A 17,226-nucleotide genomic window follows, 5' to 3' on the forward strand; every position below is an offset into this window, starting at 1 on the left:
CCTTAACGGGATGTCCTATTCTGGCTCAGGTACTGAAATTGACAAAGCACGTGAACCGTGTCAAAAATGCTTGAAATGCGAAGTTTGGTGAGGAATTTGCCGAAAGAGAAACAACTGCATTAAAAGAAAAAGCTCTTTCTTCAAATTCACAGTCATCAGCATTTCATCGAAAAGTGCATGGAACTATTGATAATAACATCACTACAAATGTATGTAAGGAGAAAATGCATTAACCTCTTGTTGAAAGGACTTTCTCCAGGTATGACATGAGTGCTCTCAGACCCTATAAGAAAACTGATTCGATCATAGAAGGATTTGGCAGCTTGCTGTGAGGGTGACTGTAAGCTTTGGCTGATGACGTCCTGAGGATCAGGCAGGCCTCGGCAGTAAGCCTGGCTTTGGCAGGAGCTCTGTAAACAGCAATCAGGATCCATACAGTCAACGAGCCCATCTGCAGAGAGAAGTGCAAGCCAGTAAGAGAATTCCTCTTGTTACATGGTGACCTGAGACGCGTTTTGTTTGTTGGTTCGTTTTCTTTCAGATCCAGTGAATCTTTCCCCCATCTGAGAGTAATTTCTACAAGGCACACTTTTTGGAAACAGATAAAATATTAATACAAGACTTACAGCCTCTTTCACATAGAATAAATGTTTGGATTGGAGATGGCTGATTCTGAGTCAGGAGTAAAACACTGCTGATAAGAATAATCTATTAGGACTAGGAAGGACTACAGATTCATTTTAAGTATAATTGCTGAAGCCTTTTCTATTTTATAGAAAATGCACTAGGAGTTAACATAGTGAGAACGATGGGTCAGTGGTTCGGGACCTACATAGGGTAAAGTTCTAAAATTTGGGGCAGGGTCAGAGAATAAAAGTCCGTGAAGTGAAGCAAATACCAATCAACATACAATGGATGAGATAAGCCAACCACTTTTCAAAGAAATAGCTTTCTCAAGGAAGGTAAAGTGTGTTCCAAATAAAATGAAGGCATCTCTCAAGTGTTAAACAGGATCCTGAGCCCCTCGTAGGCCCCTGCTAAAATGGAGGTGTTACATTAAAATGTGGCAAATATAAGTGAGTCGTAATATTGGAAATGATTAGAAGCCTACCACAAAAAAAAAAAAAAAAAAAAACCCACTGACCTACAGGCTGGTGACGTGAAGAGTGTAATGGAAAGAAAGAATTTGCTAGTGCCTTCTCCAGGAACATCAAAAGGAAACCACATTCCATGGTCCATGTAAATATTTTGTTCGAAACATATAAACCAACTCATTAGTGGACAAGAGTGTCAGGTTATAATGATTTAGTGACGTTACCCCTTAAGATCATTCTTTCACTGCCCAGCTGATACATGAATTTTGATCTGCTTGGCAATGACATTTCTCAGTACAGATAAACAAAAACATTAGTTTCTGAAGACTTTAAATCATTCTTGAGAGATCGGACAAATGGTTATCCTCACACCTAAGTCTCAAGTCTTAGTGTGACCCTATTATGGCAAACTCAGTTGAAAATATCTAGTTGACCTACATATTTTATTTACACAAGGGCTTTTTTAAGTAACTTTTATTTGGAAAAAAACAAAAAACAAAAACAAACCACACTAGCCATATGTTTTGGCTTTAGGCCACTCTTATTAATAGAATACAAGTCTGCTCCTTCATTATCCGACAGCAAACCGAGATGCAAGAAAATAAGACTAAATTGAGTTATGTTGTCCAGTCTAAAAGTACGTCAGTGACAACACAGGAAAGGTCAGAAATAAGAGACGAGGGGTCCTGGATCAATGTCCTTCAGTCATTTTGCCCATCTGAAGCAGAATGTAGTGAACACTTGTGAGTTCTCCCAACGCTCATTTCCTCTTCTTTGGGCAACAGCTCTACACTTTCATTTATATACCCATCCGTCCCCCCGTCTGTCTGTGTGCATTTCCCCCTTCATGTTTGGTTCAGATGTGTCCATTTGACCTAACTTGTCTATCTGAAGTGAATTTCAGGAACTGTCTGCGGAGATTCCCCTTCCCCTTTCCCCTGAGATTTGGAGCTGTAAGGCTGTGAGGTTGGGGTTGCTGCCTCGATCCTGCTGCTCCTACAGGAGAACCTGTCTGGCAGCTCGGCATTCAAGAAGCAGAGCCAAGGGCTGGAGAGAAAAACAAGAGGTCATCGTGGCATCTTTAGGGTTTTTGCAACAACCTGCACCTGAGCTCCTGGGTTTTTCAGTTGGAGAAGCCAGGCTATTCTCTTCTTCCTTACGTCTGTTTGAGTTAGATTTTGTCACTTAAAACCGAAAGAGACTTAGTTTATCTAGAGACAGCAACTAAAAATCTCTTCACTATTTCCCTTGTAGTCAAGAAACAAGCTTAAGAGGTGAATACGTGGATTAAATTTATGGTGTTGGACTCCTTTTTACATTAATATTTTAATTTTTTGTTATGATGATGAGTCAGAATTTCTGACAGGCAGATCTTCATATATATTGTTTCCTTTATAATAGTTACATTTGTATGCAGATGTCTGTTACATTTTTTAAAATGTGTTAATTATTTGAAAGTGTAGTTTTATTCCTTTGATAAAAATTTTAAATGTTTTAAGCAAATCAAATGAAACTGAGCTTTGAAATTTTATATAGATTTATCAAAATACTACTACTTTCTTAGCCAAAAGGCCATGAAGATGAAAAATGTCTAAATATTTCTCTGTATTTCTGGAAGATAAAACTACGCTACAGGCTTACTTTTCACGAAGCTATAATAATAATGCAATACATTGTATATATTTTTTTCTCTATCTTTCTCAAAGAAATAGAAGCAGTTATTAAGACTTGGATTTTTAAAGTAGTAGACTACTGAACTATTGCTCCAATATCATTTCTGGCTCAAAAGAAACCAATTAAAAAATAAAACCCTTTCAGTAACAACCCATGATTATATACTGAGACTATAAGGAAGCTTCAATTACGTGTTTTATGATATATTTAAGAGTTCTTACTCCATGACTTTTGAATGGGTGAGCAGATGCTTGGGAGAATCATTTAACACAAATATTTTATATTCTGGCAGGTTTTTCCCTTACATTCATTCTTTAACCTAAATAGAAACTACTCACTAGAGAAAGTACTTCCAATTATTATATTTTATCTTCATTAATCTTATAAATTAAAGGTTAAATGCCTTCGTCCTCTCCTCCCCCCACACTACAACTACAGTATCTTCCTTTAGAAAATATATGGTACAGTTGCCGAAGAGGAATGCTCAAATTTAGTCATTCATCTTTGTTAGTTTATAAAAAGCAAATGTACATCTGGCATGTAGTCTGCAGGTCATAAAACTGCATGAGATTGACACCTTCTGAACTAATCAGTTGGAAATGCATTTTTACAAGCCTCTCTGCTAACATCAATCAGAGAAAGAATCTCATTTTCAACAGCCAAGATGCAGGGACACACAGTTTGTTATTTTTCTGCAGAGTTTATCAGTAACTTGCCCAAGCAAGTGACGGATGGTTATGAATCTGGCTCCCTATAACTTGAGAAAACATTTTTCAATCTTTGTACTTATATAGCTAGGGCTTTCTACTACAGCTAAGTTGATTACCCGCTTGCCCAAATGTACACCGTAGTAAAATTGTCTTTGTGGAGTAGCTTCTCGAAATCATTGAGATTCCTTTTAGTACCAGGAATATTCAGTTGGTATAAATTTATATTGGTATAGACACCATATCTAATAGAATTAATCATAAAAAAAATCTAAAAAAATCAGAAATGCTCAACACCCCACTGAATAATAACTTCAATGATCAGTTAAGAGCTTTTCTTTCTTTGCAATATAAGTGGTACTCTGAAGTAAAGCAGAGAATTTAGTTTATGCTTCCGTCCACTGAATCCTGAACATTATTGCTCTAGTTACCATTTTAAAACATGTTCTAATCTTACCTTAGGCTTTCGTTGGACTATAACAGTGGTTGGCAAACTTACTTTGCAAAGGGCCAGATAGTAAATAATTTAGGCTTTGTGGGCCATGCAGTCTCTGTCGCACCTTTCGACTCCACCTTTATAGAGCTAAAGCAGCCGTAGACATTATGGAAATGAATAGGTGTGTTCCAATAAAACTTTATTTACAAAAACAGCCTTTGCCCCAGAGGTCATAGCTTGCAAGCCTCCGGTCTTGCTTTAATGTTTCTACCCTGCTCGATTTCCTTGGATCTTCCGATCATTCCTGACATTGTTTCTGGCAAATTTACACAATGCATATTTTGCCAGATTATTAAAACTTCTGACTCCAGGTCTTCTCCTAGGTTACTCCTATGCTGGCTTTGATCTGCTTGTCAAAACTCACTTGCTCCTTTTAAGTAGCTATGGATACCTGAACCTGTTTTTCAAAACCTTGGTTTACTGACTGGATAAAAAGTCATGAATTTCCTTTCAGTGAATTTTCCTTTTTTACTCAAAAGATAATTAATGTCCACCACCCTTCCCCACAGTATTTGAAAGGCCCTCTCCCCCATTCCAAATTAGAGGTACAGATAGAAATTCTGATAGAATAATTTATCTGTAGACTTCAGAATTTTCAAAGGGTATAGGTATACCTTTCATTACTTCTTAAAGTCACCATTCTGTGATACGCATGAAATTCATTTATTACTGAATTGGAATCATGTTTGGCTTTCTGACTCTTCTTGTTTTCTTTTTGTGTGTGTGTGTGTCTCTATGTTCACATATGTCTTCAGGCTGATCATTCTTCTGCATTTCAAATCCACAAACTGCCTTCTAGATATTTCCATCTGGATATTACACGGGCAGCAACAACTTAGTGGATCTAAAACACAGCATATTGAATCTCCTCTAAACACGCTGTTTTCTTCTGTTATTTCCTATTTCGATGAATGGTCCATCATCCACCCGTCCAGTCTCTCAAAGTAGAGACCTGAGGGTCATCCTTGACTCCTCTCTTCCTTTTTCTCTGCACCTAATCAATTACCAGGTCCTTCTTTCCTTCACCCCAAATATCTCTTCAATCAGTCTCCTTCTTTCCATTTCACTGAAAACGCCCTTCAGGCCACCATGGTCATCTCTCGAGGAGATCTCTACGATGGTTTGGTTTCCTGGGTTCCCGCCTTGTCCCCACTATTCATCCTCTACAGCTCCATCAGAGTCATCTTTGCAGAAATCAGATCTGATGACTTCACTTCCTAGCTCAAATACGTCCTCTCCTGCCTTCTGAGTAGTTAGAACTCCTTACTGTGGGGCTTTTAAAAGCTTTCACCATTATTGTTTCCACTGCCCGGAGACCTCTGGTCTGCTCTCTAGCTCCCTACTCCCTGGACCCCCAACCCCACTCCCCATTCCTTAAGCCAGCAGCTCAGGCAATGGCTCAGGAAGCTCCTTGAGAGCTGAGTTCGCCACTGCATCCGCAGTTATCTAGTGCACTTCTTGGCACCAAGTCAGCATACAATGTATTTGCTGAAAGAATGGAAGAATGGATTCAGTTCCTAGAGACAGTTAGATTGAAACAGATCAAAATGATGTCTTAAAGGTGCAGCAGAGACACCCTCTTGGTTTTCTTTCCTTACCCTTCTCCAACCCTCAATACTATGCTCACCCTTGAATTCTGGTTTCTTTTTCACCCGAACAGTTATTTTTTAAATGTTCTGATTAATTTGACATTAACCAATCCACACAATTTTAAAAAAGCATTAGAAGAAATGATATGAAACACTATGTATAATCTTACAAAGGGAAAAGGCCCTATCTGTTTTTGAAGACACACAACCCAGAGTTCGTGAAAAGATACACCTCATCAGAATTGACCTCATATCAATGGAAACTGCTACATGATGAAAGACACCTTCAGAAAGTTAAAAGAGAAGTGAAAACCTGGGATAAAATACCTGCAATACGCCTAACAGAGAATTAATAAGTAGCATATACAAAGAAGTCCTAAAAATTAAAAAGGATAATCAAGCCACTGATAGGGAAAAAATGGGCAAGAGAAATAAATAATTAGCAAAAGAAGAAATACAAATGGCCAAGAAGCATGTATACGGATCACCAATTGAATCAGTAATTAGAGAAATGCGAATTAAAACAATAAAAATGGAATCGTTTTCACCCATCAGACAACATTCCTACTTTTCACTTGTTGGGCAATTTTGTTTGTGTATGATGATTATGTACAGACTATAGACATGGAGAAAATAAACACTCTTGTACTGATGACGTTACAAGTGGCAAAACCCACTGCAAGGCGATTTGGCTATGAAATTTAAAAATTTAAATACCCCTTAACCTAGGAATTTCGCTTCTTAAAATCTGTCCAAAAGAAATACTTGTACATTCACAGAAGGATTTATATGCAGATACACACACAGAGAGACAGAGAGACACACTACATATTTGTCTTTACACTAAGAGCAAGAAAAGAAAAAAAGAAACAACTAGGCTATTACTAATAATTATTATTAATGTAGTAGTGGTAAAATTAATGACTACGTCTGGGTTTCTATTATAAAGAACGAGGTAGACCTCTATGTACTGGCTTGACAAAAATCTCTAAAAAGATAGATTCTTTGGCAGAATCAAATTTCGAACAGCACCTATCGCACTTAAGTTTAAAAACATAAATGTGCCTATAAATTCACTGAAGGAGGAGCAGAAATATGCACAGCAAGTCGTTGACAGCAGTTAACTCTTTGACAATGCGAACGCACTCATTGTACACTGTGGTTACTACTTCTCGCCATTAATACAGAGGTTCTTAAGGTGGAGACACGTGCATCAAGGAGACCTGTTTCTGAAGACGTCCTGGGTCCCGCCCATTTCTATAGTCCGAAACCTGAAGTAGGAGCTACTGGTACTGGCTGTAAATTATAGGGAGGACTTTTAGTTTCAGCCTGTGTGGCTCTGATTTTTCTCTCCCCCTAGAGCTTATTCCAGTATAGCGGTAAACCCCCGTGTTCCTTGTATACTATTGGGCAACTACTGGGGTGCCTTGTGTCGAACAGCATGAGCTGGACTTCTCGTTCCTCGAATGCAATTGACACTGCTCTAAAAATTCTGTGCAGAGCAAAAGGGTTCAGACGAGCCCGAGTTTCTCCCCTAAAGGCGGAGCTGGTAGAGTCTTTCAAACTTGTAATTTCCCCCCCAGATTATGATCTACCAGGAAAATATATCTGAATGCTTGGAGACTCTGAGTGCCACTCCTATGTTCTGATATCTGGAATCTTTTCTCGGGAAGTACTTATGATCTCCTATAATCCTTTTTTTCTTTTCTCTTTTCCTTCTTCCCTCCTTTCTTCCTAATTTCCTTTTTTCCTCCCTCCCTTCTTTTTGCTTTTTTCCTCTTCTTCTCCTTCATTTTTTAAGCCATCCCCCCTTTCTTCCCAGTTCTGGTACTATTTTATTTATTTAAATTTTATTTTAATATGTGTTTGGAGAACACAGTAGTCCCATCTTCCTGCTAGGACTTTTTAAGGAATCTATTTTCAAACATTTCCTTATTTTCATCTGGTAATCTCCAAACTTAGATGGCCCTGCCCACTCGCCATACTCAATATGCTGCTTACATTAACATTTCATTCATTTTTCCACTTCTGGGTTTTACTGCTAGTGCACTCCCACATTTTCTTGCAGTCTGAAACTTCTGTTTGTGTTCTGTCTCCCTCTCTCTCCTGACTGTTTTTATCTTTCTAATTTCTGAATAACCTCAATTGAATTGTGCTTTCCTCTCCATTATCATCAGCCTCCACTTAAAAAAAAAAAAAAAAAAAGCCTGTTCTAGGTCCATCTTCCTGACATATTCCCACAAACTAATACTTCTGAAGGGCAAAAAAATAACTATCTAATTACAAGTAAGATGGATCACACCTGGCATTGTATTTTGGCATGCCCCTATTCTTACATATAAAGGTTAGTATTTTTGTGTCCTCAACCACCCAATCTCTAGGAGAGGGCTTGAGTCCCATGCCTTAAGAACCCACAGGGGAGCTATCCACTGGAGGACCAGACAGGGGAAGCAAGATGTCAAAGGAACTCTTAACTAGGAAGATGGGAACATGGTAGCAATGATAACATATTTTGGAGAAATCATCTTGTTTATTTATTTATTAAAAAAAAATTTTTTTAAGTAGGCTCCACGCCCAATGCGGGGCTTGAACTCACAACCCTGAGATCAAGACCTGAGCTGAGATCAAGAGTTGGATGCTCAACCAACTGAGCCACCCAGGTGCCCCAAGAAACTGTCTTGTTAATGAGTATCTTAAGTTGCTATAAAGGTAGAATTGCCTCTGGCAAGCTTTTGCATTTTGATGCTTGCATAGTGGGGCCACCATATGGGGAACTATTTAAAATCAAGAAATCCTCTACTGAATGAGATTCTCAGTGGGTATGCTAGGTAAAAAACAAGGATGCTCATAAAAGTATGCAGGGAGAACTGGAGAGTGCTTTGCCAACCTGGGGCATGGACAGCATATCGAGGCTCGGCACTGCTTTTCTTGTTCTCATGTGAGAAGGCTATAATTCTGGGGGAAAGAGTGAAATAAAGAATAGAAGAAGAATTTCTCCTGAGAGTAACAGAAGCCTATGAGCTATATGAAATAGTTAATGGAGTATATTCCCTGGGTATACTAAAACTAAAGGCTGTGGACAGCTATTAATATTCCCATAGTTGAATCTGTTTTTCTGCCTATGCAGCATCCATACCCCTTTGTTCTGGTGATAGAATGTCAATTTTCCTTTGGCGAGGGGACGAGGTCAGGCTCAGACCCAGGCCTCCTGTAACCATTGAGAAAGGTTGTCTCCTTGTACGGGGGTTATTATGCGGTGTGATGTAAAAGCCAGAGCTGCTGGGGGGTCATTCTGAGGAAGAGACAGTCAAAGAATGGTGCCAATGCGGAATAAGGCAGAGCTGACCGAAGAATTAACCCAGATTTCTGTTACCATTGTTTAAACACCTAGGTGCAGCTATCTCTGAATTTTTCAGTTGTATAAGCTAATAAGGTTTTCTCTTTTAAAAGCTTAAGACCGTTTGAGTGGAATTTCTATCATGCGCCACCAAAGAGTCTCTCCTGGTGAGAATAACAAACGCAAGGGATATCCTTGTGGAGGGGAAGCTGAAGCCTGCGGTAGAGTAGCTGTGAGACAGACGGGGCCATTTTCAGAAGCTGACTGATGGGGACACTCGAGTAGCTACAAAATGAGGCAGCAGAGGCTCACGGTCTGACACCCCAGTCCTGGTCACACTGCACTTAATGGTGACCGGTTCCCAGCTCTTCACTTGCCTTTTTGCTGATCTTAGCAACTTCACCATCAGAGTGCGTTCTGGGGTACGAACGGGAAAATGGCTCAGCCCAGAGGGAGGCTGACTCTGTAGGTGTGGAAAGAGTTGAAGAAGAATTATTTAGAAGCCAAGGCTAGGCATGCACCGCTCGTTCTTTGCCCTGAAAGTTTTCTCAACTAGGGCAGGGTATGGGGAGGTTGCTCCCAAAGCGTCTCCATGCTCTGTTGGGAGATGTTATACACAATTACCTGGTCCAGCTACTATTCATTTCTCACTTCCGCTGCGTGATTTAAAAATCGTCTATTCCACTGCCTGCCTTTGTCCAGAGGATCTGCTCCAACAGCCTCTGTTTGATACCTGGAGCTAGATTCGAGAAGCAGTTTGGGGAGGCAACTGGTTGATTCCATACAGAGTGGGGATCTTTGTCAGGGCTTTTACTGTGGCTTTTACAGACTGCCCTTAGTTCTGAAATGCTGGTGACCCTGAGTGCATGACAAGAGTTATTTGAGCCTTAAAGGAACACGGTCCACCGTTTGAAGTCCATCTCATGAACAGGAGATTCATTTCTTATGACTGTGTGGGTGTCAAGGGAGTGGCTACAGATAAATTCCCCCAATCCATTTTAATGGTAGCTTCTTCCTTCTGTGCCTCCTAAAGAATTCCCTCGTAAGACTGTCTTTTCTTACACATTTTAGAGACATAAAGGGGAAATGGGACTCCATGGGCAAAGAGGAACACCTATTTAGTGAGATTTAGATGTTGAGGATCTGTAGTCTTAGTGGAGATGGGGCAAGCTGGATTTGGTAAAGAAAAGTACATTTTAGGCGGGGGAAGGAAGATGCTTGGTCTAAGAAAAAATATGATTATTTCCCCAAATATGTTGTCTTTTCTAAAAATTTTTAATGTATCTTCTTCAGGTCTGGGGATAGTAAGCAACCTTCTTTGTTTTATTTTTTTTAAACAAAGATTGTGTTGTACAATGTTGCTCAGACTGGACTACTAGCTGTTTTTATGACATGCTGGTTAGAGCCAAGCCAATCTCTTCATTTGTTCTTCCTCCTTACTCACTTAACATGTTAAACTACTTAGCTACTTTCTGGCAAATTCACCATTTGATAACAAACTTACTTTGAACAATGGGTCTATATCAGCACAAGTTAGTGTATGTCATGAAATTTCAGGTACGGGCCTTATTTTAAACATTCTGCTCTACTGACCTCATATGATGCCAATGATAGCCTTAATTGCCAGATTATATGCCTTGATTTGGGGTTTGGTGTGGAAAATACTGTCTTTATTCACACAGTCCATGCTTAAGTCCAAACAACCCTCTAGCTTAGGTTATAAGGCAGCCGGGTTATGATCTCAGGGTATAATAAAGCTGGCATTGAGTTTCCTTCTCAGAAGATCAACAAAATCAGGCTAGGGACAAGAATAGAAATTATTAATGTGAAATAAGTAAAGAACCCACAGGAGGTCTTCTATTAGCTCAGATTTCCCCTTGGAGACGGAAGCCTAGAGATAGCATAGTTTCATGCTAATAAGAATAAACAAAGGGGGAACAGGCCAATTCACAGCTGAGAAAGTTTGGGGCAAGGGAAAAACCTCCTTAGCTGATAACAACACTAAAGAGTTGATTAGTCCCTAAATTACTCTGCCATGTCCCTGCAGACCTGGCCCTGCCGTCGTTTTCCCTCTGAGAGAGTCGGTAACCACCTCAATGTACTCTCCTTTAGAAAACAAAATCTGGAATATACGGTCAAGGAGGGAAAGAAGCTCCCTTTCTTCCCTAGGCAATAGAAAACAATGGGACAGAGGCTTCTTGGGGAAAAGCAATGAGGAAAGCTGCCATCTGGGCTGTGGTCGGAGAGGATTAATGCTGCCATTTCTACAGAGCGCACCGTTAAGAGAAAGTTGAGGCAACAAGGTATCACTAGGCAGGAAAAGGTTTGAGGGCTAAGGACCACCGTATCTATCAGGACGAGAAGGAAGAGAAGCTTTGGCTCAGGTTTCTCGACAGCCCAAGTTAAAAAAAAAAAAATAGGGAAAACTGAACACTTAGCTAGAAACTAAAAGTGAGAATGGCAGCCCGCCGTCCGGAAGACGAGACACAAACGACATCTGGCTTGAGAATGGCGGTAGGCATGGGCTAGGGTGCGCATGCGCGTCCGTGTGTGCGTGCTCTCACTTGCGCGCGCGCGCGTGCATGCGCATGTGCGCGTAGTATGTGCGCATGTGCGTTGGGGAGCTGGCAAAGGGGAGGCTGAGGGTCGGCTCTAGTCCCTCTGCTTCCCAAAGAACAGTAGTTAGATCCACACTATGTAGGAAAGAAAAGACTGTTCATCTTCCCTGACACCCTCCTGTGAATTTCAGCTAGCCGAGACGACAGCAAAAGGAAAACGGGAGTCAGAGCAGCTCCTACTGATGACCTATGTGCCTGGCACTGTATTAAGTACCTGCATTCTATCACTTAGCCCTTTCAAAAACTCTTTTGTTCCTATGTCACAGATGAAGCAATTGTAAAGTCACACAGGTGCAAGGTAGAGTGAAGATCTGCACTCTTCCCCAACACTACTGCTCCTGTGGACATTCCCAGAGAGCAGGGGGAACGAAGGAGGGGCTGAGGAAACACATCCTCATGCACAGAGCAAGTGGCCACAGGGGCCCAGAGAGGAACTAAATCCCTTCTAAAAACTCAGCCCCAAAGGTACGCCAAAACCAAGCAGCTATCGGGGACACCCATTTCATCACTGGAGAAGAAATCACCGGCTCTCACTCTTTATTCTTTGAAATGAAAATGCGAACAGGGGAAAGAATTACTTCTTAACCAAGGGCCTGCGCTGGGTGGAATATCACAATCTTTTAGCAGGCTGTGAAGTTTAGGATAGACAGACACCGGGAGTACAGCTTCAAGGAGGCTGTTTTCTTTACTGTTTTTTTTTTTTTTTTTCCACCCGTGCCTTTTTTCAGAAGAGCTTGGGAAATGCCCTGCAACTTTTGGAATGTTTAGTTATTAAAATATTGCTTTAGAGCTCCCAATTCACAGGGCCGTATATACCGTGATGAGGAGAATCGTCATCTGGAGATCAGGAAAAGCGATGGAGAACAATGGACATTATACAGTAGCTTGGTTACCTTGCCTTTTCCCTGAATGATAATAATCTTGCATTTGTTTCGGGGAAAATAGGGAGCAAAATCACTGGATCAGCACTCATACATTTTTCAATCAATCTAATCTATGGGGATCTCATTTTTTTGGCACCAGAGAGCTACGTAACTTATAAGCCTGTGCTCTGGCACACACTTGTTTTCACACTCAGCATTTCTTACCTCCTTCATTGTCCTTGCTATCTGTGCAGAGAGTCTCCATGGCTACATCGCAGCCTGCTCCTCTCCACCCTGGCTGGCAAACACAATGCCAGCCGTTTTGGTCCAGTGTACATCTTCCATTGCTGTTGCACAGCCCAGGACAACCCTCTATCAAAGGAGACAAAGAAGGAAAACACAAGTGACTTGAGTATTGAAAGTTTTTGCACCTAAAATAAACAGATAAGGGACACTTAGTGGGAACAGGCCTTTGTAAACAGCACAAATACTGTAATTGCACATGGATAGAAACAGCAACAGTCTCTAAGGAATCTAATTCTTATCCAAGTGGCATCTTTGATTGGCCTGACCCTTGAGACACCACTTACCTGTGCAGGACAGAAATATATGCAATGATCCACTAACTAGCCGCAGGCCAGACAAAATTAACTTTTTTTTCCCCCTTTAGCAAAGCAACAAGGTTGACCGTACGGTGTGAAAAAACATCTCGACAAGACAATTTCAGAATCCCTGGTATAGATTTTTAATCCGTTGTAGACATTATCGGCTACTCATTAGGACATGCCTTCTTAAAGCACCTTGTTGCTTTAAAAAATTCCCTCTAAATTCAAAAGCATGAAAGTAGGTATGAGGATGTGAACGATGTTAAAAAGACAACATTAATTTTATCTGGCCTCAGAGTTGCTGTACATTCATGTGAAATTACAGTGCATTAAATAACTGCACAAAGTATAGGCCAGTCTTGATGACTATACTTTATGCCAAGAGTACATTCCTTTTCACAGAATAAGCAAAGCCCAGGAAATAGTGAAGCAGCTTAGCATCTATTCTAACAAACATCAGGATTCAGGCTGCATACGGATGGGACAGGACCGACAGGATTTCCAACTAAATGTAATAGCTGTGCATATTTGATTACTTAGGACGGACAAAATGAAATACCATAAGGACCACAATAAAACATTGATAGACTGAACAAAAACACGGTAGTGACGTGCTTCAAGACAGAGAGCGAAGAGTGGTATTTTGTGACAATCTCCCTAAGGCTTTTATGCTGTTACCTTTATATCCTATCTTGTCTGCTTTTATGGGCAAGGAGGGAAAATTTGGGAAACAATTAAAATAATTTAATATATCCAAAATCTATAATTGTTTCAGTCTAACATGACATTAAAAAAAAAACAATTTTTTGCCACTTCCTACTGATGATATCTGGCATGCGGCCAACATGATCTGTTTATGAGGATGGACACTTAGGTAGAGTTTGGTGTTCTTGTCTATGAGTGTGATGTGACACTGGCAGAAACAAGGATATAGATGCTCCAAAATTGTTAAGAATAATTAGCTATTGATCAGATCTCTTTGGACAGAATTATTTATAATTTGACCATAAAATACATACTAGCCAAAAATACTTGCTAGAGCATGGGGGTTATCCAGCTTCTTATAATTAGAATGCTACTCTTGTTTCAGTGACAAAATTTAAGGGAACAATCTGTTTAAAGATGTTTATTTTATGTCATTTTAAAAGAATTATTCATATACTGGCTTCCCCTCCTCCACTGTGGAACTTGAAAATATCTCAAAGAGACGTTCTGTCTCTTAAGATGAGAGCTAAGAGAAAGAAGACTATCTTGACAGTCTCTTGTGGCAGGAGAAAATGAAATTATACGTATGGATACCATCAGGTTAGGAGAAGATTAATTTTGCTGCTTCTTTTCTCCTAGACAATTATCATCTGTATCTATGGATTTCCAATATCTAAAAAAGTCAGTTTTCCTTCCGGATGTTTTTTGTTTTGTTTTTAACGAAAAAGAAAGATTTAATTGCCCCACTGAAGAAGAGGTGCATCAGCTGACTGCATGCACATAAGAGTTATTATATGAAAGCCTGGATATTGCCATGAATATTTTCATATTCTAATGAAAAGCACAAACAAGGAATAGAAAATAGGTAATCTGAGGAGAAAGGGAGAGGGAATTTTCTCTTCTGAAAAAATATTTTCCACCTATTTCTACGAGAACTGAAGAGACGAGAATCTGCTGTTTTCTGCTGAGCAACGTTATCATTTCTGTTTGGCAGAATGCACTGTAATTTTGTCGTTTTTTCAGAAAATAACAGAATGGAAATTATGATATCACGTATATTTTGAAACATTTAGAAGAAGCCAAAGAAGTTTCCATATAAGGATAAATGAGACTTCTCTCAACATATATTAGCCAGAATCTTCTTTAGACTGACAATTTCTTATTCTGTGATAAGAGAGTGAGCATTTGTGATTCTTCAAGACAGAATTTAAAGCTCATTAGCTGAATTGCCAACAATGAAGATCTTAAGGCAAAAGAAGAGAAAACAAACAAAAAACAGCAAATGTACTGTTATCTTCAGTTTTTGGTTCCCGTGAAAACTAATGCTTTTACATAGGAATGAGATCTGTGATAACCCAAAATTATAAAAATGAGACACGGACACTGAAGTCTCAATACTTTAAATCCAAGGCATTTCACATAATGTAAGCCTGATTTATAATTTACAAAAATATGCATGAGAAACAGTCTATTTTCATACCTAGTACAGTCTGATACACGGTTATATATAGATAGATATATATGTAGATATGTCAACAAAGTGCAAGTATACAGTACCTTTAACTATCTTATCCAAATAGTGAGCTTGAGAAATTAAAAAGGAAAAAAGAACAGACAGACATTTCAGAAGTGTCACATGGGACAAGGAAATTTTCAGAATTCACATGCAAATCGAGTAGCTCTAGCTAACATGAGACTCACATCACACGACAGAGATGCACTTCATTATCTTCTAAAACTGCAATATATTCATGTTTCAGTAAGTGTGGTCATGATTCCAGGAAATACTCAGCATTTTCAAGAGAAGTGTGCAGGTAAACTAACACTACCTTTCACAGATTACCTGGAATGCACCCACCCGGATCCTTCTGGAGATTATACTTTAATAGCTAAGTAGAACAAATGGAATCAATTCTTTTTACTAAAGAAATTGCGAAATTTAGGCCGATGAGAATTACAAATAAACAAACAAAATAATGCTAATTTTTAAGCGTTTGCTTTTAACAAAGTAGTTTCGTAAAGGTTGCACGGGTCAGGGCAAAAAGGACAACACAGAAGCTGTGGAGGAACCATTTATGTGTGTTCTGATGCTGGCTTTCTTCAACCTGAGAGATAAACCCACTGAAATCCTGCTGCCCTCACCTTCTGTCTTGAGCCACTTGTGTATTTACATATTATCAAACTTTAATGTCTAGTAAATAAGAAAAAAAAGGAAGTAATTGAGAATCTTTGAGCAAACGGAGCAAACTTAATATAATATGAAAAAGGCATGTGTAAACTCTATAGAGAATGACTACCCCGTGGCCCTTGACTACATGTCGGATGGATAGTGGTGTATCGCATATGTAGTCTATTACGAAATACAGACTCTCCTAAGATCCTGTTTCTTTTCAGGATTCGTCCTGGAACAGCTCTGTTTCTCACAGAAGCTCTGTAGGAACAGTCAGGATTAAGCCTGAAGTCTTTTACTGTACCTGTCCATTTAATCTTTCATGAGGTTACAATTTGGCTACACCTTTCCTCTTGAACGGAGGCATACACACCTCTCTCCCTTCACTCAGCATAGAGACGTAATATATTCTTAATAAGTCTGAAATCTTCTTGCTTTGTCAAAATTCATACATCTTTAATGATCTAAAGTTGCTTTTCAAAGATGCTTATGTTGATGATTTTTCATTACTGACACATGCAAGTGATAGCCGAACTCCTAACAGAATGATTTAAACTCTAACTTCCAGTCGAGCCACTCAGATCTGGTAGTTCTGTCATGTGCATAAACAAAACCATAAATGCTTCTGACACATCTGTACTGTGGATATATAAAAGGAGTCTTCACGTTGCCACAGGATTCCATTAGAGGCTTTTGAATTGCATTTAAACATAAGTGTTTATAACTAATTGACAATATATTGCAGGGGAAATTAAGGTGAAGAAACACTCCTAGTAGGTATGACTCTGAAATGAGAACTTAATGAAAATAATTCTATTTTCAGATGTTAAAATAAAAGTGTACTATTGTATAACATCATGCATATGATTTCTCAATGATCCCTTGCGGACATTATATAATATACTAGAGACTCATAATAGCTCAACTGATGATCTAAACGTAAACAAAGTGCCTTGTTTAAAAATTCTGGAGTTTCTGATTCAGACAGGGTAGTATTTTTGAAGGAATTCTTAATTTATAAAAATTAATCACGCAGATCTTAGTTGGACAGTCTTTTGCTTTTATGTATGGTCCACTTCGGTTAACACAACCAAAATAAGGAATGCAATTAATTCTGACCTGGATTAGTAGTTTTAAAGGAGGAATGGATTATTTATAATCCAGCCAATCCTATTATTTTAGCAAACAGAATCAATTATACAAAACAGTGGACTGATTACAGGTAAAGGTAGGTTTGTCACTGGGTCAAAAGAACAAACAAAAGTGGAGATGAAATTAGCAAATATAGTTCAAATATACAACAGGTCAATTTTATAATTTAAAGTTATATAACACTTTAGATATTAAAAATATTTAACACAAATGTTG

General features: G+C 39.2%; 1 protein-coding gene across 1 annotated transcript in view; it reads right to left on the bottom strand.

The window, feature by feature from the left end:
- Positions 1-17,226, bottom strand: part of TENM3 (teneurin transmembrane protein 3) — a 1,257,915-nt gene that overhangs the window by 67,871 nt on the left and 1,172,818 nt on the right. Inside the window, exons 16-19 of the mRNA XM_027598498.2 lie at positions 15,246-15,272; positions 13,662-13,679; positions 12,604-12,750; positions 235-451 (exon numbers count right to left, since the gene is read on the bottom strand). Coding sequence (XP_027454299.1) covers positions 235-451; positions 12,604-12,750; positions 13,662-13,679; positions 15,246-15,272 — 409 coding nt within the window. The remainder of the gene's footprint in view (positions 1-234; positions 452-12,603; positions 12,751-13,661; positions 13,680-15,245; positions 15,273-17,226) is intronic.

The sequence above is a fragment of the Zalophus californianus genome, chromosome 2, assembly GCF_009762305.2.
Source record: "Zalophus californianus isolate mZalCal1 chromosome 2, mZalCal1.pri.v2, whole genome shotgun sequence".
Classification (NCBI taxonomy): Eukaryota; Metazoa; Chordata; class Mammalia; order Carnivora; family Otariidae; genus Zalophus; species Zalophus californianus.